We start from the raw sequence: 27,390 nt of genomic DNA, 5'->3' as shown, positions 1-27,390 counted from the left end.
CAGATAGCGTCACTCTTAGCTCTCCTGTATTCTGGAAGTGATTTTTCAGCAGCTGCATCATTACAACCACAACTTCCAGGTCCACTGGAGATAAGGTGGAGATAAGGCAAAGGTCAGGAAGAACCAATTACTACCACTGAATTTCACTTCATTCCATAACCTGGAGTTCCAGGAAATGCTGAGCATGGGCAGAAACAGCCTTCATTAAGTGCACTGCGAACTGGGAAAGAAAACATTGATGGTCTCTGGCCAACCAGAGGAAATCATAACCTCACAGACTGCAGCAGAGGTTGTGGTTTAACCCTAGTAGGCAGCTAAACCCCACACCTCGCTCACTCACTCCCCATCATGGGAGCGGGGAAGACCATTTTAAGGGTAAAAGTGAGAAAACTCATGGCTTAAGATAAAGACAGTTTTAATTGATAAAGCAAAAGCTGTGGGTGCAAGCAAAGCAAAAGCAGGTATTGATTCACTGCCTCCCACTACATACAGGTGTGCAGCCACGCCCAGGAGAGCAGGGGCAGCCAGCCCAGCTGCATCCCCTGAGCTTCTTGCCCACCCTCATAGAACCACAGAATGTCCCAAGTTGGAAGGGACCCACAAGGATCATTGCATCCAACTCCCATCCCTGCACAGAACCCCAACATTCACACCATATGTCTGAGGGCATTGGCTGAAAGATTTTCAAGTATTGTCAGGCTTGGGGCCACGACTGCTGCCCTGGGAGCTGTTCCAGTGCTCTACCACCCTCTGGACGAAGAGCCTTTACCCAATATCCAATCTAACCCTCCCCTGGCACATCTTCCTGCCGTTCCCTCGGGTCCTACCATTGCTCACCAGAGAGCTCAGCACCTGCTCCTCCTCCTTCCCTTGTGAGGAAGCAGTAAACTGCAATGATGTCCCCCCTCAGTCTCCTCCAGGCTGAACAGACCAGGTGACTTCAGCTGATCCTCATACAACTTCCCCTCTAGTCTTTTTACCAAGTTTGTGGCCTCCTCTGGACACCCCAGTAGCTGCAGATCCTTTTTTATACTGCAGCACCCAGAACCGCACATCATACTCGAGGTGGGGCTGCACCAGTGCAGAACAGAGCAGGACAATCCTCCCCCTCACCCAGCTGGCAACACTGTGCTGGATGCACCCCAGGTTCATGGTGTGGAGCAGCAAGGTTCAAACCAACCTCTTTCCTCAGCATTCCCAACACCAAGGGCCTGAGCTACTGCACCACACTCATTTCATTCTCATTTCCACATAATTTATCCCTTATTTCCTTTTTCACCTTTCAATTCCAGGGCTCACCTCCAGCACCTCCATACCCACCCTGATGCAGGGGGACCTACAACTTCTTGCGTTTCTTACCAGCATCCCGAGTGTCTGGAGGGTCCCAGGGGCTCCTCACAGCTCTGCTCTTCCCCACAACCACCCCAGGCAGCCCTGGAGGTTTTGCTTCCTCTCTCCTCCTGCACCCAGCTGCTGCAGGGCAGGGGGTTGTTGGAAACCCCACCCTCAACACCTGGGCTGAATTAAACTGACTGGGAGGAGGGAGGTTGAATTATATGGGTGTTTCTGCAGCTGGGCTGTAAAAATAACGAGCTTGACAGCCTCCACTCTTGTTAATGGAAAGAGTTTCACCTGAGCAGTTCCACGTTCTTCAGGATAAGGCTCATAAATCCTCCTGTACCTGGTGGTTAAGGTCATTTTTGCAAAGCACAAGAAATAAAACCAAACCAAGGAGAAGGGGTTGTGCATCATTTTGTTTGCCTGGAAATGCAGGAGCTGTGTTCCTCAAGGATAATCCCAGGAACAGCAGGGTTGGAATTAGATTATCTTTAAGGTCCCTTCAAACCCAAACCACTCTATGAATAGCAGAGCTATGGCTGCAAAGTGCAGGTAACAGTTGCCAGCACCTGTCCAAGTTAAACCCCTGTCCTTTGTCTCAGCTCCATCTCCTGCCCCAGCTCCCAGCAGCAGGGAATGGGGCCCGAACCCACATCCAGCCCAACCCCACATCCAGAGCCCCCTGGTTCCAAGGGGACAGCAGCTCCTTCAGAACCGTATTGCTCAAACTCATCACCCTATTCAAAATCCTAAGTGATGTTCTTACCTATTTGGAAGCATTCAGAGCAGAATGGCATTCAAAACACGAAGAACTAAGAACAGATGGAATAACATGTTAAAGAAAGGACTTTTAATGTAACACTATAACCCATACACGGACTGTTTAAAAATAACGATAATTAGAATGACACCTTAAAGTGTATTCCACCGTGACTTTTACCTAACCCTGTCTTCTGTACTCTCAAATTTGTCAGCAGTGATGACAGACGGGCATTAAAAGTAAAGAAAGATTACCTGAATGGAATGAAAGGCAGAGGAACAGAATACTCCTGAAAGCGGTTTCCTCCTCCCACTGTACAAATTTAGCAAGTGTTTTCAAGTATAGTTTAATTAAGCTATAATTACCTTCTGTGGAAGCCTTGGTGAGAAGACTGCTGCAGAGCTAGAATAAAACAGCAAGTATAATTGCTCACCAACCCCAATTAAAAAGAAAGTCTTTTGAGATGTTTCTACCAATAGCAAGAACAGTTTAAGCATTATTAACCAGTATTCTAGCAGGTTTTTTTAATATCTACCTGTAACCTGATGGCTAAAACAAAAAGAAAAGCTACAGCAGGACAAGAACCGTACATCACCTAACACTGCGGGTATTGCATTATTAAAAAAGCTACACCAAACACACATTACCATGCATATACAGATATTAACAACTATTTTGCAATCACTGCTCTTCAGCATGAGGGGATTACCATCTTACCCTAAAAAACTTTTTCCTCTAGCTAAATAAATGCTATAAAAAAAAAAAAAGGTGAATATTTGCTTTATTGATACAGATGAAAGTGTCAACTATAGCGTTCACTCTGGAATCGTGGAGCATAGTTTCTGGCACTTTCATTCTCCTGTGTTGTGATTAAGTCTATAATAGCTGTCAGTACTGCTGTATCCCTGGATTTAGTATCATTCCAGTCCACAGGATGTGGGTTTTCTATTTTTTCTTGTAGAAGATCATCGAGCTCTTGTCTTAAGTTCTGCAAAGAGTTTGTGGGAATGAAAGGAAGAAAAAGACAAAAGAAGAGAGTCAGGCAGTTAGAGCAACACGACAACATGATGTTACTACAGCAAGTTCAAATCCCTTGGGCCCTCTTTTTTCTTCATCTTTACATACATTTTTCTTAATCTTTACATGTTCTCCTATCAGTTCATTCCAACTTTGCTATCTTCGGGATCAAAAGTTGCTTCTCAAGACCTAACAGTTTTACTGCTTATGATGATGACCACCTCTGGATGTGAGGGCCTTTAACAGCCTATCCATGTATTAGCTGACTAGCTCTGGATTCAAAATATCTGGGGCTAAAAAATAATCAGATATGATTTCTAGGATCTAATATTAAACAGAGCTCTATTCAGCTCCCCCTTACTACTGCCAGCCGAGAAGTCCCATCCTCATGCTTCCATATCCACATGGACATTTCATGGAGTGATCGAGTCATCCTACAGCTTTTGCTATGAAAAGCTACAGACAATAAATCTCTTCTAATCTCTCACTTGACATGTAAGACATGTTTACAAATCCTTTAAATCCACCCTACAACTCTTGCTCTCAAGCTTCTACAGTTTTTCGGTATCCTCATGAATTTTTCAGCAGAGACTGCACGAGCTGAACAGGAAAATCACTGCCACATTCCCAGTGCCTCAACAGGCACAAGACCTCGTTCTCATTAGCCAAGCTATTACACTGGAAACAAAACAATAAATCAATCTGACTGCCTGTTCCTAAGGCCAAACATAAAGGAGTGCACTACTGTTTACTTCTGCACACTTTACCCTGTGCTGCAGCCTGTTCAGAATGTTGTTTTCCCTACTACATTTTGAATGAACTTGCAGCCATCTACACACCTTTGGTTAATTGTTTTTGTTTACTTTGTGTACTTGAACTGCTTACTGGGAATACATTTAAACAATCATCATCTCAGTAGGTACACAGTGATATCAAATACAGAAATGCTAAGAAGGATCACAGAATCACAGAATAACCAGGTAGGAAGAGACCCACCGGATCACCGAGTCCAACCGTTCCCATCAAACACTAAACCATATCCCTCAGCACCTCATCCACCCGTGCCTTAAACACCTCCAGGGAAGGTGACTCATCACCTCATCAGTGTTATACTAAGTCTTCCATATAACAATATTATTAAACACGGTCACCTTAACTAAGTGTGCTATTCTTGCCGGAGACTGGAAAACAATCCACTCATCCACAGCGATGGTATCCTGATCTTTATCCTTCTGAATGGATATATCTCCTCCGAAGAACAAGAGACAGTATGGAGAGACCTCTGTACAATCATATAAGTAAATCTGCAAGAAGACAAAATTTTCCAATCACCCTTCAAAGCATCTGAATTGATATCCGTAACCCTTAACGAAATTCAGAGCAGAATTCCACAAGACCATTATTCAGTAATCCATAAATACGCAAGACATATGAAGCAACTCGCTTGGAAAAGTTACATGAAATTAGATTGAACAGTAGCAAAAGTGGTCCCTGTTATAGTCCTTCAAACAAAGTGGTGAAATCAAACCAACTATTCCATAATAAACAGAGGAAAAGAAAGATTTCAGCAGATTCAGAAGTGTTACACTGGACTGAAACAAAAAAAACCCCCTACACATTATTGCCAGAACCTTAAACAACCCCAGGATCACAAAGAACATACTGATGACAAAGGAATGACCCAAGACAGGAAGACTTCAAACAAAGACACTGTTCACATCCCCTTTGAACCTTGATCCAACCTCATTAAAGAGCTACACAAATAAATCACACAAATATAAACCCTTTACATACACTGCTAGTTCTCATCTTCAAATGGTACACAAGCCAGTTATAATGGAACTCTGTTTCTTCCACGTTAACTGATTTAGGATGAATATTAACTGTTCCATCTGTCTTGGTGCAGACTTTCACCCTTAAAGAAAAAAGATTTTATTTTAGGCTTGAAATAAGATCTCGAAAGTTTAGCGCAATCGTGTCCCAGGATAAAAAAAAACCCTCCAATTTTCTACTAGCATATGAAACACAAAGTACGTGGATGTCTGAAGAAAGTTTAATTCCTTTCCCAAAAGATTACAATTGAATCTGCAGACATCCCTCTCTCTGCATTTAAGATTGAATTGTCAAGTTTATCCCCTTAACAAACCCTGTCATACTCTCCAGTAGAAAAAACAAGTGGCATTCTTTCTCCCAGTGAAGGGCTGCGAGTTACACAAACCAAGTTTCAAGCAATTTCTTGGAAAAACACGTAAGGAACTTATGTATCTGAATCTGTTGCTTGGCATCAGGTGGTGGCAGTGTGGAAGAAGGAAGCAGCTATAACACTGCTGACCAGCTAGAGTCACGCACCTCTGTTTGTACCACGTGCCTTTGAATGAATCCAATTCACAGGACAGTCAACTGCTTTGGTAATACTTGCTACCCCAAAATCACACTTCCCTTCTAAAATAACACTGCAGTGAGACAATAAAAAGCAGAAATGAAGCACAACTGTTCTCTTCCTTCCTATATTTCAGATATGAATGTTTGAGTTCGGATCACTGAGCTCTCTATTCATACTGCAGGATTTGGCAAAATAGAGTTGGCAGCTGGCTTACACCTCACTCCACTGTGCAGCAAGGACACAGCCACGCAGTTACCTGCATCTGCTTTGCAAGCTTACTGCATCTTTTAGGTGACTCCAGCACAGCAGGCTCAGTTTAAAAGGGATTTTCAACAGACTAGCAATGTCAGCTACAGAACAGTCTAAATGACGCAGTCTAAAGGGTAACTTTGACTTCTGTTCCTACTCCTTTCATAGACATAATCACTTGGAGGAGGGAAGGGGTGTTCGGGGTTTTTTTTTTTCAGTTATAGGCATAATGATTGCTCCTAGCTTGATGTTTTGACATTACACACATTAATTTGACCCAAATGTACAATCCTTCATTCTGTCTTAAATTATGTCCACAAAGAAGGATATCTATAGTCTGAGGAGTGTATTGTTAGTTAGTAAGAATAAATTGTCTGATAATAGAAGAAGTGATAAATCATCAGACCAGACTTTCTGGGCTCTGTCTTGCCAAATTGTAAGAAAGGAGAACACTTAACTGCTGCTGTAGATCAAAGAGGATGGCAGGACTCCTATTAGCAGCAGTATTAGTGATACACTGCAACATCTGCATGGCACGCTAAGGTCATAAAAAACATTTTACAGACTAGCAGGTATAAAATGTTACACAGATTAACAATCTCATGCTCTCACCTATGCTTTTCAAATGAGGTAAACGCACAACCATGATTTGCGCTATGAAGAGATTCTTTCTTGCACTCAAGCCATTGCTTCACCCTGACAAATTACCTAACGTAGAAAAAAACCTCGAATACAAAACAACATTAAACCAAACCCTTACATTTTTCTCTTTTTGCTGAAGCTTGGCCGGATCTTTGCAACTTTTGGATATAAGCCAGCACAGATGACCGCTTTGAGCAACTTCTCATTATCTGTAGAGGACAGCAAAGTAAATACCACAGTTCTGCAAACTGAAGATTTCAGCTACCAGAAACTCTCCCTTCCCTTCCACAATTCACCTGAGTTGGTATTGGATTTAGGATCCTTGGGGTCTCGGCTATTCACAAATCCAGCTGCAAGGAGATGTTCAGCAAACTGTCCTTTCATGTTATGCAGCATCTAGGAAACAAGAAAGATCGTTCCAGAAAGATGCTACACCAAAAGGCGGCTCCTCTCATTCCCACAGACACGATTCCCTTTTTTGAACTATCAGGATGTTACCTGGAGCGTATTTGAAGAGAGGAAATACTCCCAGCAATAGTCTTTCTCAGTTCTGAAACCACGGCGTCGAGTCTCTTCCCAGCCCTAAAAATTAAAACCACAGTTCAAATATGTTCAGAACATACTAAATACATGCTAAAAAAAAAAAAGGACAACAAAAAACGGAGGTCAACAAAAGATAGTTATTTTTCTCTACATGAGAGAAAGTAAATCCTTTGATCTCTTTATGTACATGCAACACAGAGCAGGAAAACAGAACTCTACAATATTTTGAATCAAAAACTTCCTGTTTGCTCTGGTGAGGAGTGAAACGTAGCTAAATTTGCCAGTACTTCATTTGTTGTTATTAACAATCCTGGGCAGAAACTGCATTCGAGGCCATTTATTTCCTCCTCTTCTCACCCCAACACTAGAAAACTAAACTTCCAATGCTTCCAAGACCAGCTCCCGCCTCTGCTAGAGGTCAGCAGGACAGGATTCCATGACTTCAGCAAGATAACTGTCACATTATTTCCTCTGAATAAGTCTGTGAAAGAGGTTATTGAGCCTGAAGACAAGACTCCTCAACACTAGAAGGATGAAAATTAGTTTTGTTTCTGTGGAAGCCAAGAAAGAAATTCTACCGAGCTTAAATGATTTGGTTTTTCCTTAGAATAAACCATATTACTCAAATTACAATTCTAGAAGAAAAAAACCCAACATTAAGACATGCCTACCGTGAAAGCATTCACTACAGTTAGATGGTCGCTTTTAGTGTTCTTTGACAGCTCCTTTCTTCTTGCATCTGCTACTTTCTCCTTGCCCTAAGAATAATAAGAACCTATGAAATATTCATGACTGACACGACAGTTCTTTTCCTACTTGAGGGATCTTACAGCAAACTCAGTAGGCAACACACGTGAAAATTAAAGCTACTTCTAACAGTCTGTAGGTAAAGACAAAGCTTCATAGGATGCGAAGGCAATCTTCGTCTAACACAAACACAACTAACATGTTTTTAAATTACAACTTCTCAGTAAGTCCCAACATCTTTCCAAGATTTTAAGAATCTTGGGCAAAATTCTGCTCTTAGAAACTTTACCAGAGGAATGACGAAAGGGTCTTTGAAGCTGAGGCTAGCTGCAATCGTAAGTACTGGATCCAAGCAGCAGAATAAAGCTCCAAAGAGTATCATTTTTCCAATATGTGGTTCAACTGGTAATCGTGCTAAATGAACACCTAGGGGAGTCAGTTCTTCTTGTCTGTCCAAAGCATTCTGTCAGAAGAAAAAGAGGAAAAAAGAAAAAAAAAAAAAATGTAGTGTTTAAAATGGGGAGGATGTCCTTGAAACAGCCTTGCTATACCTACAGAACAAAAGAAAGCTTAACAGCAGGAGAATGCAGCGAGCTGCAATATGGTGCGCTAGCAAAACGATCCAGCAAGTTATGGAGAAATGGAAATGTTCAGTTAGATCCAAGAAAATGGCAACAACCATTAACTGTGTTTTAAGTGGTCTGCCAGGGCTCAGTGTCTTTCTGGACAAAAGCATGAAGAATTATTAACACCTGAGTGTCTTTAAACTACCCTGATGAAGACTACTTCTAGACTTATATCTTACTCTCAATATCACTTCTGTTTTTATTTACTCTGCCATTTGCTACTACGCAGCATTATCGCAAAACATGCGCAAAGCTGAATTTTATCTAAAGATTTATCAAGCCACTGGTCTAAACTGCCCTTCACCTACACCAGGTGCTTCAACTTACTGCTACAACTGGGCTGTACTGATAATACCAAGGCAAGAAGTCAGCAGTAAAAATGCATCATTAATCTCTCCTTCCTCAGCACCCAAAGAGGCAATGACAGACAAGGTCTTTCTTCTGTAAAGATCTTATTTACCCACAGAACAAGCCTCAAACTGTTCACTGATCCAACTGGGTTAGGAGGGCTTCATGGATGCAGCCATGAGCAGGGTGGTACAGAAGCAGCGAGTTAACTAAATACTTGTAGGGAACCGAAATGCAAGGTGCATTTATACATTTTGAGTGATTTAGAAAGTTCTCTGGGAACTACTCTACGCAGCCCAGATACGTCATGGATTGCGGGAAATCCTTTCCTCTGTTCAATAAGCATACATAATGGGTCTATGCTGGACACTAAGAGGTTGCAAACATCCAGGTCTATATAATCAGAACTGTCTGATAACAAACAATGCAGTAACGTGGTTTTAAACAGATCTTTCCTTGTATGTACATGAAACAACACTTTACCAGCTCCATTAGATGATTTATGGCCAACATTACAGCATCACGAGATGGCGGATCCATTAGTTTGCTCAGAAAATAAGCAATTCCACCAAGCTTTAGAATCTGAAAGAAAAAAAAAACAACACACAAACCTATAGCAATCTGAGAAAGAAGGCTACCTAAAATTAGTAAGCAGCGATCACATTAACTGAATGAAGTGTGAATAATTCACAGCTTGAGTTTCACTGATTAAAAACTAAGGACAACCATTAAAATGTATTAATGAAGTCTGAAACATAAGGATCCATTCTTCTTAAATAATAAAAGGCGGACTAGGGAGACCATACAGTCCCTATTGGACACAGAAGGGACAACAGTAACAGGGGATGAGGAAAAGGCTGAGGTACTTAATGCCTTCTTTGCCTCAGTCTTTAGTCGTAAGGAGGGTCGTTCCGTCTGTGTACAAACCCAGGAGCTAGAGGAGCATAATGAGGCTCCCGTGATCCAAGAGGAGGTGGTCAGAGCCTTGCTAGCCCGACTGGACAGTCACAAGTCTATGGGGCCGGACGGGATTCACCCTAGGGTACTGAAGGAGCTGGCGGATGTGCTGGCCAAACCCCTTTCCATCATCTTCCAACAGTCCTGGAAGACTGGGGAAGTCCCACTGGACTGGAGGCTGGCTGATGTTGTGCCCATCTACAAAAAGGGCCGCAGGGAGGACCCAGGAAACTACAGGCCTGTCAGTCTGACCTCAGTGCCAGGGAAAGTCATGGAGCAGGTGATCTTGAGTGCTATCATGAAGCACATGCAAGAGAACCGGGTGATCAGGCCCAGTCAACATGGATTCACAAAAGGCAGGTCTTGCCAGACTAACCTGATCGCCTTCTATGACAAAGTGACCCGGCTACTGGATGAGGGAAAGGCTGTGGATGTGGTCTTCCTGGACTTCAGCAAAGCCTTTGACACAGTTTCTCACAGCGTTCTGCTTGAGAAACTGTCAGCCTCTGGGCTGGACAGGCACACACTCTCCTGGGTGGAAAACTGGTTGGATGGCCGGGCCCAGAGAGTGGTGGTAAATGGTGTGAAATCCAGCTGGAGGCCAGTGACAAGTGGGGTTCCCCAGGGCTCAGTGCTGGGTCCAGCCCTGTTCAATGTCTTCATCAATGATCTGGATGAAGGCATCGAGTGCACCCTGAGCAAGTTTGCGGACGACACTAAGCTGGGTGGAAGTGTCGATCTGCTGGAGGGTCGGGAGGCTCTGCAAAGGGATCTGAACAGGCTGGACCGCTGGGCAGAGTCCAACGGCATGAGGTTTAACAAGGCCAAATGCCGGGTCCTGCACTTGGGGCACAACAACCCTATGCAGTGCTACAGACTGGGAGAAGTCTGTCTAGAAAGCTGCCTGGAGGAGAGGGACCTGGGTGTGTTGGTTGACAGCCGACTGAATATGAGCCAGCAGTGTGCCCAGGTGGCCAAGAAGGCCAATGGCATCTTGGCTTGGATCAGAAACGGCGTGACCAGCAGGTCCAGGGAGGTTATCCTCCCTCTGTACTCGGCACTGGTGAGACCGCTCCTCGAATACTGTGTTCAGTTCTGGGCCCCTCACCACAAGAAGGATGTTGAGGCTCTGGAGAGAGTCCAGAGAAGAGCAACAAAGCTGGTGAGAGGGCTGGAGAACAGGCCTTATGAGGAGCGGCTGAGAGAGCTGGGGTTGTTTAGCCTGGAGAAGAGGAGGCTGAGGGGTGACCTCATTGCTCTCTACAACTACTTGAAAGGACGTTGTAGAGAGGAGGGTGCTGGCCTCTTCTCCCAAGTGACAGGGGACAGGACAAGAGGGAATGGCTTCAAGCTCCGCCAGGGGAGGTTTAGGCTAGACGTTAGGAAAAAATTCTTTACAGAAAGGGTCATTGGGCACTGGAACAGGCTGCCCAGGGAGGTGGTTGAGTCACCTTCCCTGGAGGTGTTTAAGGCACGGGTGGACGAGGTGCTGAGGGATATGGTTTAGTGTTTGCTAGGAACGGTTGGACTCGGTGATCCGGTGGGTCTCTTCCAACCTGGTTATTCTGTGATTCTGTGATTCTTTCTATACGCATCCACATGGTATTCTTATGCATGTATAAGGAATTCAATGCAAGCTGCCAAAAAGGAAATTAACATCAGTTCTAAAACTATTTCTTAGTAAAATTCCTTTAAGACACCATATCCCTAGTCTTGCTGGCATTCCCACTGAAGCTCCTCTGACTGAATTTGGGGGAGAGGAGGAATGCACAGTGAAAATTGTGAGGAGACTTCAGCTTTTATTTAGACTAGACAACTCTATTTTTCCTGGGTTTGACGCATCTGGGTACAAGTACTCATTTTGCAAAAGTTGCTCCAATTACTGGATAAATACATTGTAATTCGGGTGTAACACAGTCCTGACTTAAGGACAACACAGTTGCATTAACCTAATCCCCCAACCTTTTATTCCAATGGAAGAGTAGACAGCAAATGTTTGAAGATTCATGTGTTTACCTTTATTTGTAAGCAGAGCTCTTCCAAAGGCGTCCTCAAGATCTCTGGTAACTGATAATCATCTAGAAGGCTGGCACGTAGTCCATTGTATAGATGGTAACAATGGCCTGGCTGAACTCTGGAATTATTTAAATAAAGAACTGTTTTGGTTTGGTTTTTTTCTATGACACTGACATTGTAATTGTGTTTGTTTATAAAAGGCTTTCCAAAACACCTCAAGGAAATGAGGTACTCAATTGTGCTTTCAGCTTTCTGAAACAGAGCCATCAAAAGGGAAAAGGGCATGCGGAACACAAACCTCCTACCAAGTGCTCAAAAAGAGTAATGAAGAGAATAGTCTAAGTCTGAACAAGAGAGAAAACCTTCCACAAAGTATTTTCAGAGGGGTAGAAATTTCACAAAACACTAGGCATACAACTAAGCAATATGAACCTGTAGGCAATTTTCACTTTGATGTATCACAGCCTCCCGATTCAGGTGTGAAGGCAAACAGTGCCAACCAAAACTAGAACAAAATTAGAACTCATTCTTTTACAAGGAGGGAAATCCATGAGTTAAACAGCACAGTTAAGCCAGTTTCCTAGAAAGACAAAGGAACCATTTTTCCCATCAGAACAAGAGTCAGTTGCGCTGGCATCTATTCCTGGACATCAGAATAACAAAGCAGTATTTCCAGCACACAGGTGCTCCAAGACAGAGGGAAACTTCACATCATAAAACTTTTCCAACTGTCCCCCGTTATTCTTACCTTCCTGCACGACCTTTCCTCTGCTTGGCGTTAGCTTTACTAACCCACTCTGCTGCCATCGTGCTGATGTTGTTCTGGGTGTCAAAGTGTGTTTCCTTTATTTTTCCACCATCTATAACGAATACCACGTCATCTATCGTAATGCTGTTTAAAAGAGAGAAAAAACCACAACTCTTCATCTTCGCAAGCTTCACCTAAGACTTGAAAGGCGTTTTGCCTCTCTATCCCCTCCCAAACAGTGAGCCAACAATAAAATCAATCTGCATGTGGAATTCTATTAAGAATTACATTACTGTACAGTTCAAGAAAGAGCATGATTTACTCTCCTAGGTCTGGCAAAAGTCACCACCTGGGATTATAAAGACTGCAGAGAGGACAGGCAGCTCGGTTTTATCACACACAAAGGTGAGTCATTACAGTAACATCCACGTTTTCATTGTCCATAACAATTAAATGAAAAGTTCTATTTAATCTATAAACATTCCTAAAGATAAAGTGTTACAAATGAATGGTACAAACGCACAAGCGTATGTTTTTTGAAACACTGAAGAGGTTTATACTTTAAACTGTCACTTTAATTTATTTTGTTAACATACAGCTTTTTTGGTCTGTACAGCCAGCTATTTACCTAGTCTCTGCAATGTTGGTAGCAATCACGATTTTCCTTACTCCTGGTGGGGTCTTCTTAAAAACCTGTAATTATCCATGGCCCATTTATACATTTGCCAAAATCAAACATAGGCTTAATTAATTTTTTCATAATTGTGAAATATTACAATAAAAGAAATGCGTACCTGGGTCTGGTTAACAGTAGGCATCAGTGAATGTAAAGGTATGATAATAAACCTATCTGAAAATTAAAAATCAGTAAGAGATTTGGTGTAAGCACAGAAACTTTAATTTACAGGAAAATCAACTATGTAGAATAGAGAAAACACCCTGCAAGTAAGTCTACTGTTTCTTCTTCTGGATTCACAGATATAGGGACCATCACGGCAAATTCTTAAGTAAAAAAGTATAAAGGAATTTGTTTTCACTATGCTATGGTGACTCAGAAAGTTTAAGAAAATGAGTTATGTACAGTAATCTATATTTCATTTTTAAATTCTCAAATTACTCAATAATTGCTCAAATTCAATAAACCGACACTCCTCAATCTTTTAATACATTAAAGTTCTTTATCTGGGGAATGTACACAAAAAGAACTGTAAGACAACTATCTGAATAGGCAAGAGCATAGTTAGACAAGTTAGATGAAAATATGAGTTTTGCAAATGGGACAAATTAAAGTGTATCAGACAGGCATAGAACATTTTAGTGTCCTATTAAAGTAGCTTCTAGGAATAAACAGGATTTAAAAGAACTATCAGCAAAGCAGTAGATAGAAGCTGCTGAACAATCAATAAATGTGGAACATGGAAGAAAGAGTTTAGTTTCAGATGGAAGTTATCATAGGTACAAGGACAAAAGGAAAAGGATGCAGGTCTGAGTTTCTTTCTCAGATTGTTCACTCCTACACCGAGGAAAAGGAGTTGTCTTTAGCAGATGAGATACCACAGAAATGCCAACAATGCTGAATACACTGCAATAGTTTTGACAGGAGAGAGAAAAAAAACCCCAAATCCAGTGCAACACCAGCAGTCACATGCAAAAGTCAGGAGTCTGACACTACCACTACTGCTAGAATCCCCACGTAAAATTCTGGTTTTACCTGATTTAAACATGACCTGTGACATCAGGAGATCATGCAAAGTGCTAATGTTGTCCCAGCCTGGAAGAAACACCAGAATTGCACCATCCTATATACAAAAGAGGGAGTGAAGGGAAAAGAGATTAGAACAAAATACACGCTCTGCAAAGAATCAGCTGCTTGCACCCCACTACACATAAGCAGTGTATGTGATATTTGAAAAAATCTTTGCCTCAGGTTTGAAACTTATATAATACAGATTGTTTTATGCAAGAGTTAGGTACATATATTTATCTGAACGTAATAAATAAATTCGATCTTACAATTTTTTCCTCTGCAGCATTTTAAACAGAGCCATGGCAACATGAGAAGAATGAGTCAGAAAATAAAAAACTGGCATAGAATTTTCAACACAGGAAGAACAAAATCAAAACAGCAACTCAACCTCATTATCCACAGCTTAAATAATCCATCAACTGAAATGTGAAATTATTTGATATTTGTAATAAGTTCTCATTAAGGAATCAGTTTAAGGTGTCAGGTCTTCCACAGATGTTTTTGAACACAGATACACGCACATAACTTCGGGTTACGACAATCTACATACATTATATCTACAGTAACAGAAGTTACTTGGTATTTGTCACCACTTCAGGCACAAATCCTTCTGATATTAATACTCCAATAGTGTCATTACTAAATCACAAGGTCAGGCACAGTTGAGGATAACTTAATGCAGCTGTACTAACCACTGATCCTGACCAGCTGCAAGCTAAGCTGGAAGTCTCCCAGCTGTGTGTTTGGTAAGGGTGACCAGCCTTTTGCAGGGCTCCATAAAAATTCACTCTTCACAGCATCTGAGTCATATTTGGATTGTGCAGGCAGAAAAACCATTAAAGCCAACTGCACAGCGTAGACAAGCGGCAGTGACTATCACCTCCAAGCACTGTTCTTGCCCTCTCCCTCCCACTGCTAAGGAATTAAGAACAGATATTTAAGTGCACACTAATGAGGTTTTCAGATCATTTTCTACAGCTATTTCAAAAAACGTTAAGTTTTACTAGGGACTACAAAGAATGAGATCTTTGACAAACATGTACACAGTCACAAAGAATCAGAGGACAAAATTTCATTTGTAATTATATTCCTTTCCCTCAGTTGACCAAGGTGCATAACTAATTTGAAGGCTTATTTAAAAGCTTATCTGAAAGACAGAAAGGCACCAATATGAATTGAAACAGCACCCACACCTTCAGCTACCTATTTCATGTTATTTATGGGACGGTCTTACTGTCAGTGAAAGAATTCAGGCTTTTTCTTGCCCCTTGCTCAGAAGGGACCATAACTGAGAACATCAAACATATTGGTAAGTTTTTCATGTTCCTTATGTACACAGTTCTCGCTAATACCACAACCCCTGTTCAAGAAAATGTAGATTTGTGCTCCCCTTTAAACATGGTTTCTATGCCATCCTGTCAATGAACGCTGTAACCAACCACATTCTAAAGTCAGGGCTCAAACAGTAATTCAAGCTGTTAGATTACTTCTCAGAAGAGCCAAAAGAGCAGTTATTCTTGCTTACATCTGTATGGTAAGCCAAACTATCAGGTCTGACACTGCAACAGCCATTGACCACAAGTCAGTCACATCACTGATGTGAGGACAGGAGACAGAAGCGTACCTCTTCTTCCAAAACTATGTGTCTGATAAGTGCTGCTATAAGGTCAAGGTCGACCTTGTCATCATCCATCATTTCCAAGGCATCTATAGTACTGGCTGAGTACCTGCAGGCATTAAAAACACACATATTGGTAACTTTTCAACACACCAAGTCATGCACTCATGCTTCTGTTCCAAGGCTCTGCCATCACACATTTATGTAACTCACTACTGATCAGTTTTTGCCTTTGTCTGTTCAACTATTGTACCGCAAAGTACTCTCCACATTTAGTTCAGTGCAATTATTATCAGGTTAGATTAGTAAGTTTGAGAACTACCATGTTACAAGAAAACTGCATTTGAGGCATTTACATGGTCTCTCTCCTCCTCACAGATTAACTAGGACCTACACAACTTGAGTTCATCCTTCAATTTTGTCCTCACTCCCAGCAAGCAGGAGGCATCTTATCTGCTCAGCCCATTGACTTCATGAAAGCAACCGCCACAGAAAGAACTGCCAAGTGGCTCAAAAGACATGGTGGGAAAGGGAAGATTGAGTACAACCGTGATGAGCAGAGCACTGAACAGGCCAGACCACAATGCAGCACTGAGGACTTTTCTCCTAGAAAAGAGGGATAAAACTGAGACGCCTACATTTACTATAGTCACCAAGATGGATATACTGACAGCCCCAAAATGCAGAGGACAAATAAGACAGGAGAAAAACAGGAAGATGCTGTTCCTGAAACAAATCAGCCAGGCTATACAGTTAATCAACTTATCCAGACAAACGCTGATCAACAAAAGAACTTTTCAAATTGACAATCTCCATGAGCTGCTCAAGACACAAAATTATTTAGCTTGGTTTTAAACCACTCCAGAGGAATATTAAAATAGTCTGAGAAAAAGATTGTGGTGTTTTTGTTTTGCTGGGTTTCGTTTTGGGTTTTGTGGGCTTGTTTTCATTTTAAAACCAGCACATTTTATATTATGTTGATTACGAGTGAAAGCACTGAGATCTTCCTCAAGGAAAAAAACTGAAGGGGCAAATTCATCAGAAGAGAACTAATGTCCAAAGCTCAAGCAGCCTAACACTACATACTGGACAACTCCAACAGCAAGAGCAAGTAACTCACAGCTGTAATCTCTCTCATGACTTGCCCAGCAAAAGAAGTTAATGTTTGGTGATGACTCCAAAGCACTTCAAGGGTTGCCAGCCAACTGTTCTGGCAATTCCATTATTAGTGTTTTCCACAGATCACATCATTAGTAAGAGCACAGAGTACAGCATTAATTTCTCAGTTAGGCGTCTAAAAGCTTAAGGTAGAAGATAGACTTGAGAACAACCTGCCCCGCAGCTGCCGTAAGTACTCTGGCCATCGCTCCCTGTAGATCTCCTCTTTCTCTTCTTTTTCTGGCCTGCTCACATGCCCTTGCATGAAGCCTTTCTTCCACCGTGGCCGACGATCAGTGTTTTCTGGAGTATACCTTAAAATTTAAATAACAAGCATTACCTTCAAAAAGCTGTTATGTAAAGCCAGCTGCGTATTAGTTTTCCAAACTATAGACAATACGCCACACTTTAGCTATATCATGTACAAAAGATTATTCAGATTTCTTTTCCTGAAGGAAATCTTACTTATAAAAACAGGCATCATAGCTAGTAAGTACAAGAACTTGTAGAAAAAAAAAAAGAGAAGTCTGAACAAACAGAACAACCAGCTTGATTTAGTAGTCTGAAACTTCATCGCTCAAAGACAAACAAGGATTTTCTCCTCCTCAAGCCAACATTTCCAGGCAGCTATGTGCCATTTTTGATTACTGTGACAGCTACTAAGCTTCATTTGGAAGGTTTTCATTGAGAACACAGCTAATTCTTCCCCAGGTTATTTATACCGAGATAATCTTTGGGAAGACATACTAAACAAATACTCCCAAAATACCCCCTATAATGGTGTTCAGAAAACACCCTTACCTCAACTTCTCTATTACATCTTCGAGAAGATATTCCACCACAGGGAAAGTGAATCCAGGTATGTGAATCATTGGGCAATGATCTGTTGAGGAAGGCACAATACAGTTTTTAACCCGCAAATAAAACACTGTACTGAAATAACAGAGGCAATAAATGTTCTTCACTATTTTTGCAATATAGTTGCCAAGTCTATAAGGGTTTTCTGTTTGTTTCTTTTGAAAATCTCACAGAAGATGCCAAATTCCATTCCAAATAAAGCTGCTGAATAATAAAAGCATAGGTAGCAAGCAGTATGTGGCACTCCAGCACATTCATCTGGTTCCAGCTACATGATAAAGCTGGAAGAGTAAACAACTAAAGGCTTCCATCTGGCTGCCCACTCACAGCAAGATTTCTAAAATATTTTAAATATTTACTAATATTTACTGTAAAACCACTTTGGAGATACTGTTTCCACAATACATCTGAAAAGCAAATACTGAAGAACACACGTGCATAAGATAAAACTAAGGGAATAAGTATCTTCAGCAGCAGGCAAATATTTGTAAAATTGAAGCCATTACCTGTTTTGATAACAATCTTAAAATCTGAGAACTGCATTATATTGTAGAAGCCTAAATTAATTGAGAGGAACTTTCATAACATTTCACCTACCAAAATACTCTGAAAACTTCTCTGCATTTAATGTCGCGCTCATCAGTATTACTTTCAGATCCAAACGAATATTCAAAAGATCTTTAATAATGCTCATTAAAACATCTGATTGAAGATTTCTTTCGTGAATTTCATCAAGGACTACATGGCTAATGCTGGACAAGTGCCTAGAATAGAAGAGCAGGAAGTTAAACATTTGTTTTTAGCAAAACTTAAAAAACAAAACAACAAACCTACAAACCAAATCTGAGACTGTCAGAAGCAGCTCAGTAGTAAAGTGATTTCATAATTGTATTCATTCTTACTAAATAAGAAAACTCACTTATCTGACTGGAGCCACTGTAGGACAATTCCTGTGGTACAGTATAAAATTGAACCTTGTTTCCTTGGTAACCGGCTGAAAGAGATACATGAAGAATTCCTCAGTTCTCATCTGTATTTTACTAAGTATTTTAAAAGCTTAAAATCGAAGTGCACAGAGCCATTATACCCATTATGAAGTATATCTCATCCTTCTAACTTGCACACTTAAGAGTTCCCTTGTAATAAAGAACTAGGGCCACAGCTGCAGCATCTTTGGGGATGGGGAATGAGCTACTCATAACATGATGGAAGTCCTGACTTCCCCAGACATTGCTTTTCATTGTTTGCACATTGATCTGCTGACCCCAAATTCTTACAGCTAAGCCCAGCACAGGTGACAGCTAAATACACTGCAGTGCAACAAGCTTGATTAAAGAAAAATAGAAATGAGATTCTATAAACTCAAATTAAAATGCTGTCATCTCTTGCCAGTGTTTTTTCTTCAATGATAATTGAGATTCCATTATTTGCAGGTACATTTCAGATAATTTTAAATTACAGATGAGTCCAAATGTAACAGCCTTTGCTTTACAGCACTGCTCGACTGTCAATGCAGCTGACTATTACTGAGTAATCCCACTAAGATCAGGTAAGTGCAGCAAGTACAGCTTTCCACAAAAACACGGTTTAGAATTTCCATTTTTTCTTGAAATTCACGGATTTGGGATATCGGTTTTACCTCTGCCTATAGCAGAACCTTTTAGAAGTGCTGAAAATTACTTACTAGACAAAATACAGCTTGGTGCCAGCCAGTGTTACACACTGCATAAAGTACAGTAACCGCACTCAAACTTTTTTGCTAAACTCAAACACCCTATTTCTTACACCAGCTATTCACAGGAATTCCTTTTGAAGAAAATACCAGAATGAACAGTGATCTACGTTAGGAATCACTTTTCAAAATTCTCTTGCTCGAATACCAACAGACACAGCTGTACCTGAACCAGAGAGCCTCTCTCACCTCTGTAGACGAATTTGGTATCCTGTACTCTTGCCATTACCACACACTTCTGCCCTTTCAGCAGCAACTCTCTCAGCCACCTTAAATAAATAATATCAACACAGTGCATTAAAGAAAATTTTTAAACATCCCACAAAGCAGATCGATGATGCAGCTACTCAACATCAGAGAATACCTAGAATCAAGAGGCTATGTAAGCAACAAGAAGACCCTGAAAATCACCTTTTCTCCTTTGCCAAGAACCGTGTTTCCTGAACAAATTTCTGATGCAGGACACTTTAAAGGAACACAATCATTGAGGCACTAGCAATGCACACACCTTTTCCTCAGGGCAAGCTTTCCACGTAGGAAGTAAGGTTCTATAATAATTTGACACTCAGCTATCATGAACAACAATTATGACGCACTTAAAAGTCAAATTCTTTCTTGCTCATTAATATAGCTCTAAAGGGCCTGACACAACATTAGCATCAACCAGAATTCACACTTGCACTTCCCAAATCCATTAAAATAACAGATATAAAACACGATTAAATTCAGGGGAGAATGAGGCTTGCAGTGCCACTATTCTATTAAGGCCAAAACTTATGAAATATCAAATTAGCGTATATCAACAAAATCCTTATTTGCAATAGAATTTCAGACAACTGGAAATGAACACACAAAAAGCCATCTTTACTGTCCACTACACACTAAAGGCTTGTCTCAAGGTTTAAACTTCGCATGAGTACATGTGGGGGCAGAGCTGTTTCTTACAGAGGTGCAGTGCCCGTCTCGCCATTCGGAATTTTTTAGATGTTAAATGATCTAGCAGGCTGCACACTCAGTTCATAAGCTTGCCCGAGTATCCTAGACCCAGTAACAAATGCATTTTCATTCAATGATTCTGAGCAAGGCAGTAAGTTTACCTCAGATTTACTGGGGAGAAAAAAAATAAATAATTACAAGTAGTAAAAAAATAACCACACTTCATTTGCCAAAGCAGTGCTTACCGAGATAGCGCTGATCCTCCTGGGCTGTGTACAAACAATCCTGCATGTCGAGCCCTTCCCTCGCTCTATGTAATCATCCAGGATGAACTGTGTAACCTGGGTTGTCTTTCCACAGCCAGTTTCACCACTTATCACTGTTACCCGATTATTGTTTATAAGGTTTACCAGTTCCTGTTTCCAAACAGAGAAAATATTTATGGTATTATTGTCCCAAACAGATTTTAAAGGAATTTCACAATTATCTGCTACTGTGTGGTGAACTTAGAAGAAAGTGCCACAGCAACTACAAACACAGATATTCATCTGCTCCTTGTAATACTAAAAAGGTTCAATTTAAACCACAGAAGTACTTTCTGCACATTTGCACTTCACATGTGTAAGGTTCAAAGCATATCAAACCTGAATACTAGCTACAAATAATTAAGAACGTGCATGAAAACAGACTAAACGAAACTAAACTAAAATGAAGGCGTGAAATACATTTTTAAGCTCCTCTTCTTGCTACTTGCCTTCTGCCTATCTCTGGTGACTGAAACCAAGTGCTTTCCCTATTGGACTGCACTAACTGAAGATTATTTTCAGCACAGTATTTTAACTTTTCTAATACGAACAGGAACAGTTTCTTTATGGTCTTAGCCTCTACTTCTCAGTTCAAAGGACCAGGAAGGGGAGCATAACTATTTTAAGAAACAAACACTAACAGGAAGGACCATGTTATGACAAAGACATTAACTTAAAAAAGGAAAATTGATAATCATTCATTGAACCTACAAAGGAAAACAGGAGAAAATATCCAATTTCTATTTCATATAGGTGACATCAAATGAAGAATTAACATGAATTAACCCATACTATTACTGATGTTATCCTTTGACTGTGGAACTAATGGCAGTAAGAGCCAGCAGCACAGCCATTAAGCCTGTGATTACAAAAAGGTTTATTCAGCATTATATTCAACTCTAAATTGGGGAAATGTTCAACAGATGGCCAGAACTTTATATATGCATACTTTTATATATATATATTTTTATATATATTTTATATATATATATTTATATATATTTTATATATATTTTTATATATATATATATATATAAGTAAGAAAAAGAATGTGTGACAATTAACGTAGAAGTCAATTATTTTATACAAAATCCAAGTAACTAGGAATGCCTGCAAGTTTAACTGGCAGAGAAAGAAGAGACCTATACTTAGAGCAAAAGGACTTCAACATATCTAGTCTTCAACACCATTTCCATGAATAATGCTGCCCTTACTGATAGAACAGTAAAGCTCCTGGATAACTTTGTATGGATCATGGAGCAGTGAACCTGAGCTACTTTCTGAAAATAAGGCAAACTCAGTGTTAGAACCCGGGAGGCTTCAGCACCTTCAGAAAAGGAATCAAAGGTTTCCTGTCAGTCCCAGTCACGTAACTCTTTTCTCCTATTTTACAGAAGAAATGCATATTCTTTCAAATTAAAGACACATTTACCTGTCTCATCCCATATGACGGAAGTTTCTCTCGGAATCTCTAGGAAAAAGAGAGTAACAGTACATGTCTTTAAACATCTTTTCAGCACTGAAGTAATATGACAGATTTAATCTATGATGAAAGCTGAACTGAGAAATAACACTGACTGGAGAAGTGGGCCTGTGCGAAAGCCATGAGGTTCAACAAGGCCACGTGCAAGGTCACCTGGGTCAGGGCAATCCCCTATTTCAACACAGGACAGGGGACGATGTGATTGAGAGCAGCCCTGCAGAGAAGGACTTGGGATGCTGGGGAATGAAAAGCTCAACATGAGCCAGCAACGCATGCCTGCAGCCCAGAAGGCCAAAAGTGTCCTGGGCTACATCAGAAGAAGCGTGGCCAGCAGGATGAGGGAGGGGATTCTGCCCCTCTATTCCTCTCTCATGAGACCTCATCTGGAGTACTGTGTCCAGTTCTGGAATCCTCAACACAAGATGGATATGGAACTGTTGGAACAGGTCCAGAAGAGGGCTAGAAAGACTATCTTTCAGTTTTAGACATAAACATAGGCACGCAATCCATTAAAAAACAAACGAGAACACCCCTACTCCCCCCAAATAAACTATGCATAGGCTTCAAATTTTACATTTTATGCAATCAGGAATTGTCACTGAAAGCCCATTTTTTAATCGCTGTGCCACTGATAGGTGAGCATTCTACAAATTCTGAAGGGAATTTTTAGCTGAAGTAGCATCATGACAACTTCCTAATAAATTGCAAAAAGTTACGTTTTCTGGTTAGTTTAATTAAAACAATCTAATCAAAAGCTTTCTACTTTACACACGGAAAAGTACCTGCATTTCAATATATCTAGGATCAGATTTCTTCTTTCTTAAGTCTTCTTTAAGTTGCTCATCTAAATCAGTATCCTGCTCATTTTTTTCAAAGAGATATTCCACATCCCGATCAAGAAATGTTTCCTTCAAGACCAGCCTCTGTCTTACAGGAGCTTTTTCAGCCTCTGGTTTCACTTTTGCTGGCTGTTCTGGCCTGAAATAAGCACAGAGAACAGAAATTTCAGAGATATCCCCGCTGTGCCTGGCTGCTGCAGAGTGCACCCACTCATTCCAGGGAAACCTCACTTCTACTGAGACATTAATGAGCTACCTGACTGCCCAATGAGAAAATGACTATGTCATTAAAACAGTTAGCCTGCAAATTACAAGCCATCAAAAATTTTGCATCAGTGGCCAGACATGTAAACTGTTCAGAAGGAAGGTAACAAAGCAACAGGGCATCTCCAGAAAATTAATGCTTAAGCCCATGCCAGAACACTGTCCTGTAACTGCGTCATTCAGCCAGGGACCGAAATGCCTCATGTTTCAGTGGACTTGGAGTAAAAGACCCGATTGCCCGCTTTGCTGCTATTTTAAATCACAGAATCCCACCCAGAGTGGTAGGGAAGGAAAGGCCCTCTGGGGCTCATCCAGTCCAACCTCCTGATAAAGTAGGGTCACCTCTAGCAGCTGGATGGGAGCACATCCAGGTGGGTCTGAATCTCTCTGGAAAAGAAGACTCCACACTCTCCCTGGGAAGCTGTTCCAGTGCCCTATCACTCCCACAGGAAAGAAGTTTTTCCTCACGTCCAAGTGGAACTTCCCATGCTCCTTTAAGCATTAAGAACAGATCCTAATTCAGAGGCTGAGAAGACATTTCAAGACTACACAATAACTAAAAAATGATATCAAATGCCACCTCTGGAAGAGCAATTCCAGAGGCCAAGACAGCTCAAAAATTCCATGTACCTACTCTAGCAGACCTGGAGATCATTTACAGGGATTTATGATTTTAAATAAAGGCATTAACACCTCAAATACAAAGACAATCTGGAAGAGACTTTTACAGCCTTGCTGACAACTGTTTCAATATGAACATACAGGCAAAGAAAAATGAGTGTCTGTGTTCATCTCAGTCACTCGCTAAAGGTAACTCTTTCTTAATACACCTTCTTCCCAGTTTGTAGAAGCATGTCTGATTCAAAGTAAATAAAAGCACCAGTAACTTTCTCTTTACCCTTCTTCATCTCCAGACCACCAGGACATGGCCTCTTGGTCCTTTTCAGGTTTAGTTTGGACAGTGTTCAACAGCTGCACAATCTGCTCTTCCCGGCGTTCATCCATCCGCACAACAGCTCTCTGGTTGAAACAACACCACAAAAGTGCAATTTCTGTCAGCATATCCATAGATATGATGTTATTAACAGTTAAATGTCATTCCCAGATGAGTGAGAGACGATAAGAGTCAGAATCACAGTACAGTTTGGGTTGGAAGGGACCTTAAAGTCCATCTAGTTCCACTCTCTGCCATGGGCAGGGACACCTCCCACTGGACTAGGCTGATCCAAAGGCCCATCCAACCTGGCCTTGAACCCCTCCAGGGATGGGGCAGCCACTCGTTCTCTGGGAAACCTGTGCCAGAGTCTCCCCATCCTCATTGTTAAGAATTCCTTCCTAATGTCTAATCTAAATCTCTTCCCTTCCAATTTAAAGCCACCCACCTCGTCCTATCGCTCCACGCCCTTCACAAAGCCCCTCCCCAGCTTCCCCGCAGCCCCTCCAGGCCCCGAAGGCCGTTTCAAGGCCTCCCCGGCGCCCCCCGCCCCTCACCTGCTGCCGGTCCGTCTCTTTGCTCTTCTGGCCCTGCTTCCGCGCGTACCACAGCCCGATCTCGCGGCCCTTGAGGTGGCTGGGGTGGCGCCCCCGGCCGCCGCCGCGGCCCCCGTGCCCCGCTCCGCCCGAGGAGACAGAGGCAGCGCCGCCATCGCTGCTGCTGCTGCCGCCCCGGCCGCGGCCTCGGCCCCAGTCCCGGTAGCTCATGGCCGCCCGGCAGCCACCCGCGCACCGCCTCCTCTTCCCCCGCACTTCCGGCCCGGAGCCCCGCCCACTTCCGCATCACAGCCCCGCCTATCGCCACTATGCCCCGCCCACCGCCGCACCCGCGACTGGTCGATGACGCAATAGGCCCCGCCCACCGGATCTAAGCCCCGCCCCCATGCGATAACTCCGCTCAGCCCCGGCCGCTGAGCCGCGGGTTCGAGTCCCGCTGTGACGCCGCCGGCGGGGTCATGGATGCTCTGTGCGCCAGGCGGGCAGTCGTTATCATAGAATAATGAAATCACAGAATCATGGGAATCACAGATCATAGACTCACGGAATCAGAATCCTAGAATCATACAATCACAGAATGGTTTGGGTTGGAAGGGACCTTAAAGCCCACCCAGACCCACCTCCCACTGGACCAGGCTGCTCAGAGCCCCATCCAGCCTGGGATGATGTAGGATTCTGCGTCCTACATAAACTAACAGCAACTTCACAGAGTTCTTCAGAAGTCCCACCGTGGCAACCCACTAGGGAGTAAAAAGGAAGCAAGAAAAATGAGTACAAAATAAATTCTCAGAAATCTATGAAATGTTCAAGATCCCCGGGTGAAATGCATCGCCTGTGCACTATGGAGGCCACACGAGGGAGAACAGACAAGTCCTTCTGAAAGGGTCGAGGGGGTGGGATACTAGATCATAGAATCATAGAATCACGAGGTTGGAAGAGACCCACCAGATCATCGAGTCCAACCGTTCCCATCAATCACTAACCCATGTCCCTCAGCACCTCGTCCACCTGTCCCTTAAACCCCTCCAGGGAAGGGGACTCAACCCCCTCCCTGCGCAGCCTCTGCCAGGGACCAATGACCCTTTCTGTGAAAAATTTTTTCCTAATGTCCAGCCTAAACCTCCCCTGGTGGAGCTTGAGGCCATTCCCTCTCATCCTGTCCCCTGTCCCTTGGGAGAAGAGCCCAGCTCCCTCCTCTCCACAACGTCCTTTCAGGTAGTTGTAGAGAGCAATGAGGTCTCCCCTCAGCCTCCTCTGATGTGAGCATGTGAGAAAACACATCCTGCTGCTCAGACATCCTCTGCACAACACCCCCGCACAACCCAGCTCGCCTCCCACTCCTCCGGTAGCCAGCAGGTGAATATCAGCTGGGGCAGCTACCATCTCCAGTTCTGTTATTGAGACACACCAGGACAGGAGACGTGACTGACAGTAATCAAAACTAATGAAGCCTAGAATGACAGGGGCACTGGTGACCATCTGTCACGCATCCCACCAGCCGGGGCTTATGGTACGCATCCCACCACAACATGCGTGGCCATGGTCACTGGTGCTGCCTGACATAGACTCACTATTGCATCTCTTGTTAGGCTCCGCGTGCCTCTGTAAGCTGTCAGGAAGCTGGTTTGTCTCTCATATCTCCTAAAAATTACTGAAGAAAACTGTTCTGGAGTTGCCTTGCTTCACTTGGTTGGACTCGATGATGCGGTGGGTCTCTTCCAACCCGGTTATTCTATGATTCTATGATTCTGTTTGATTCAGTCTCTCTCCATGGCAGCATATTTGGACACCTGAGCAGTGCACGTGTTTGAAATGAAAAGGATTTTAGTGCAAGAAGAAATTTCCATACGCACATACATAACTACTGCATTTCAGCCACCTCTTTAGCAGTGCAAAGCCACCACACAATCTGAAGAAAACATTACGAATTCTAATATTTGAGTAGATTTAAACGTTGGAAATAAATGTACATCTATACATGTAGAGATTATTTTCTAACATGTGTGAAAAGATATGTTTCTTGAAAGGGTTGGACTCGATGATCCAGTGGGTCCTTTCCAACCTAGTGATTCTATGATTCTGTGATCTCAGTGGTTTGCAAAGTACCCGGCCTTTTCAACTCCTTTGAACCACTGTTCATGTTCAGTTTTCAGCCACTTGGGTTTGCTCTCATGAATAAAGCAATGCATCTGCTCATACCAGCCCCTGCACAGCAGCACACTCGCAGAGAGGACAGAAGACAATGTTCTCCTGTGAATACTTTGAAGTGACATTCCTTGAAGTCAGATTCCTAACGAGGAAACATGAACCCTGTCAGGTAAGCACCGAAGAGATGTAATAAGAGGATCCCACATTACAGCTCTCAATCCACTGAGTAGAATCTACTGCCCACCAGCTGTTCCACGGTCAATAGACTCTCTCTAGGGGTAAAGACTGTGCAGGGGCTGGAGGTCTTTATGTTTGTTTTATAAAACACAAAATGTACAATGCATAGGAGCACACAGATACGGGTGTTGTAATTCTTGTGGGAGCTGTTGCTTGGAAAGCTGAATTTATTCTGCTCTGAAACATCTGAACCTGCAAAA

At 42.2% G+C, this 27,390-nt stretch overlaps 1 protein-coding gene across 1 annotated transcript; it reads right to left on the bottom strand.

Annotated features, from left to right (window-relative positions):
• Positions 1 to 2,159: 2,159 nt before the first annotated feature.
• Positions 2,160 to 25,036, bottom strand: DHX36 (DEAH-box helicase 36). The gene is made up of 25 exons (XM_069865208.1): positions 24,806 to 25,036; positions 24,213 to 24,334; positions 22,994 to 23,189; positions 22,161 to 22,199; positions 20,669 to 20,839; positions 19,677 to 19,756; positions 18,675 to 18,749; positions 18,353 to 18,519; positions 17,699 to 17,780; positions 17,071 to 17,211; positions 15,746 to 15,848; positions 14,086 to 14,173; positions 13,169 to 13,224; positions 13,003 to 13,067; positions 12,375 to 12,518; positions 11,627 to 11,744; positions 9,137 to 9,235; positions 7,969 to 8,142; positions 7,604 to 7,690; positions 6,888 to 6,971; positions 6,686 to 6,785; positions 6,508 to 6,598; positions 4,910 to 5,030; positions 4,267 to 4,419; positions 2,160 to 3,086 (listed from the first exon to the last, which is right to left on the bottom strand). Exons 1-25 carry the CDS (start codon positions 25,013 to 25,015, stop codon positions 2,901 to 2,903), a joined length of 2,952 nt encoding a protein of 983 aa, XP_069721309.1. The 5' UTR covers positions 25,016 to 25,036; the 3' UTR covers positions 2,160 to 2,900.
• Positions 25,037 to 27,390: the final 2,354 nt, after the last annotated feature.

Source organism: Phaenicophaeus curvirostris, chromosome 10, assembly GCF_032191515.1.
Source record: "Phaenicophaeus curvirostris isolate KB17595 chromosome 10, BPBGC_Pcur_1.0, whole genome shotgun sequence".
In the NCBI taxonomy this organism is placed as follows: Eukaryota; Metazoa; Chordata; class Aves; order Cuculiformes; family Cuculidae; genus Phaenicophaeus; species Phaenicophaeus curvirostris.
Note: the sequence above shows the minus strand (reverse complement) of the source record. Positions and strands in the feature narration are given on the sequence as shown.

Excerpts from the sequence above, each read along its gene's own strand:
- DHX36 (XM_069865208.1), bottom strand. The coding sequence starts at position 25,015 with ATGAGCTACCGGGACTGGGGCCGAGGCCGCGGCCGGGGCGGCAGCAGC. Across the intron at positions 15,849-17,070 it reads TTACGGCAGCTGCGGGGCAG|GTACTCAGCCAGTACTATAG; the intron begins GTTGTTCTCAAG and ends TAATGCCTGCAG. Across the intron at positions 13,068-13,168 it reads CTACTGTTAACCAGACCCAG|GTTTTTAAGAAGACCCCACC; the intron begins GTACGCATTTCT and ends GGATAATTACAG.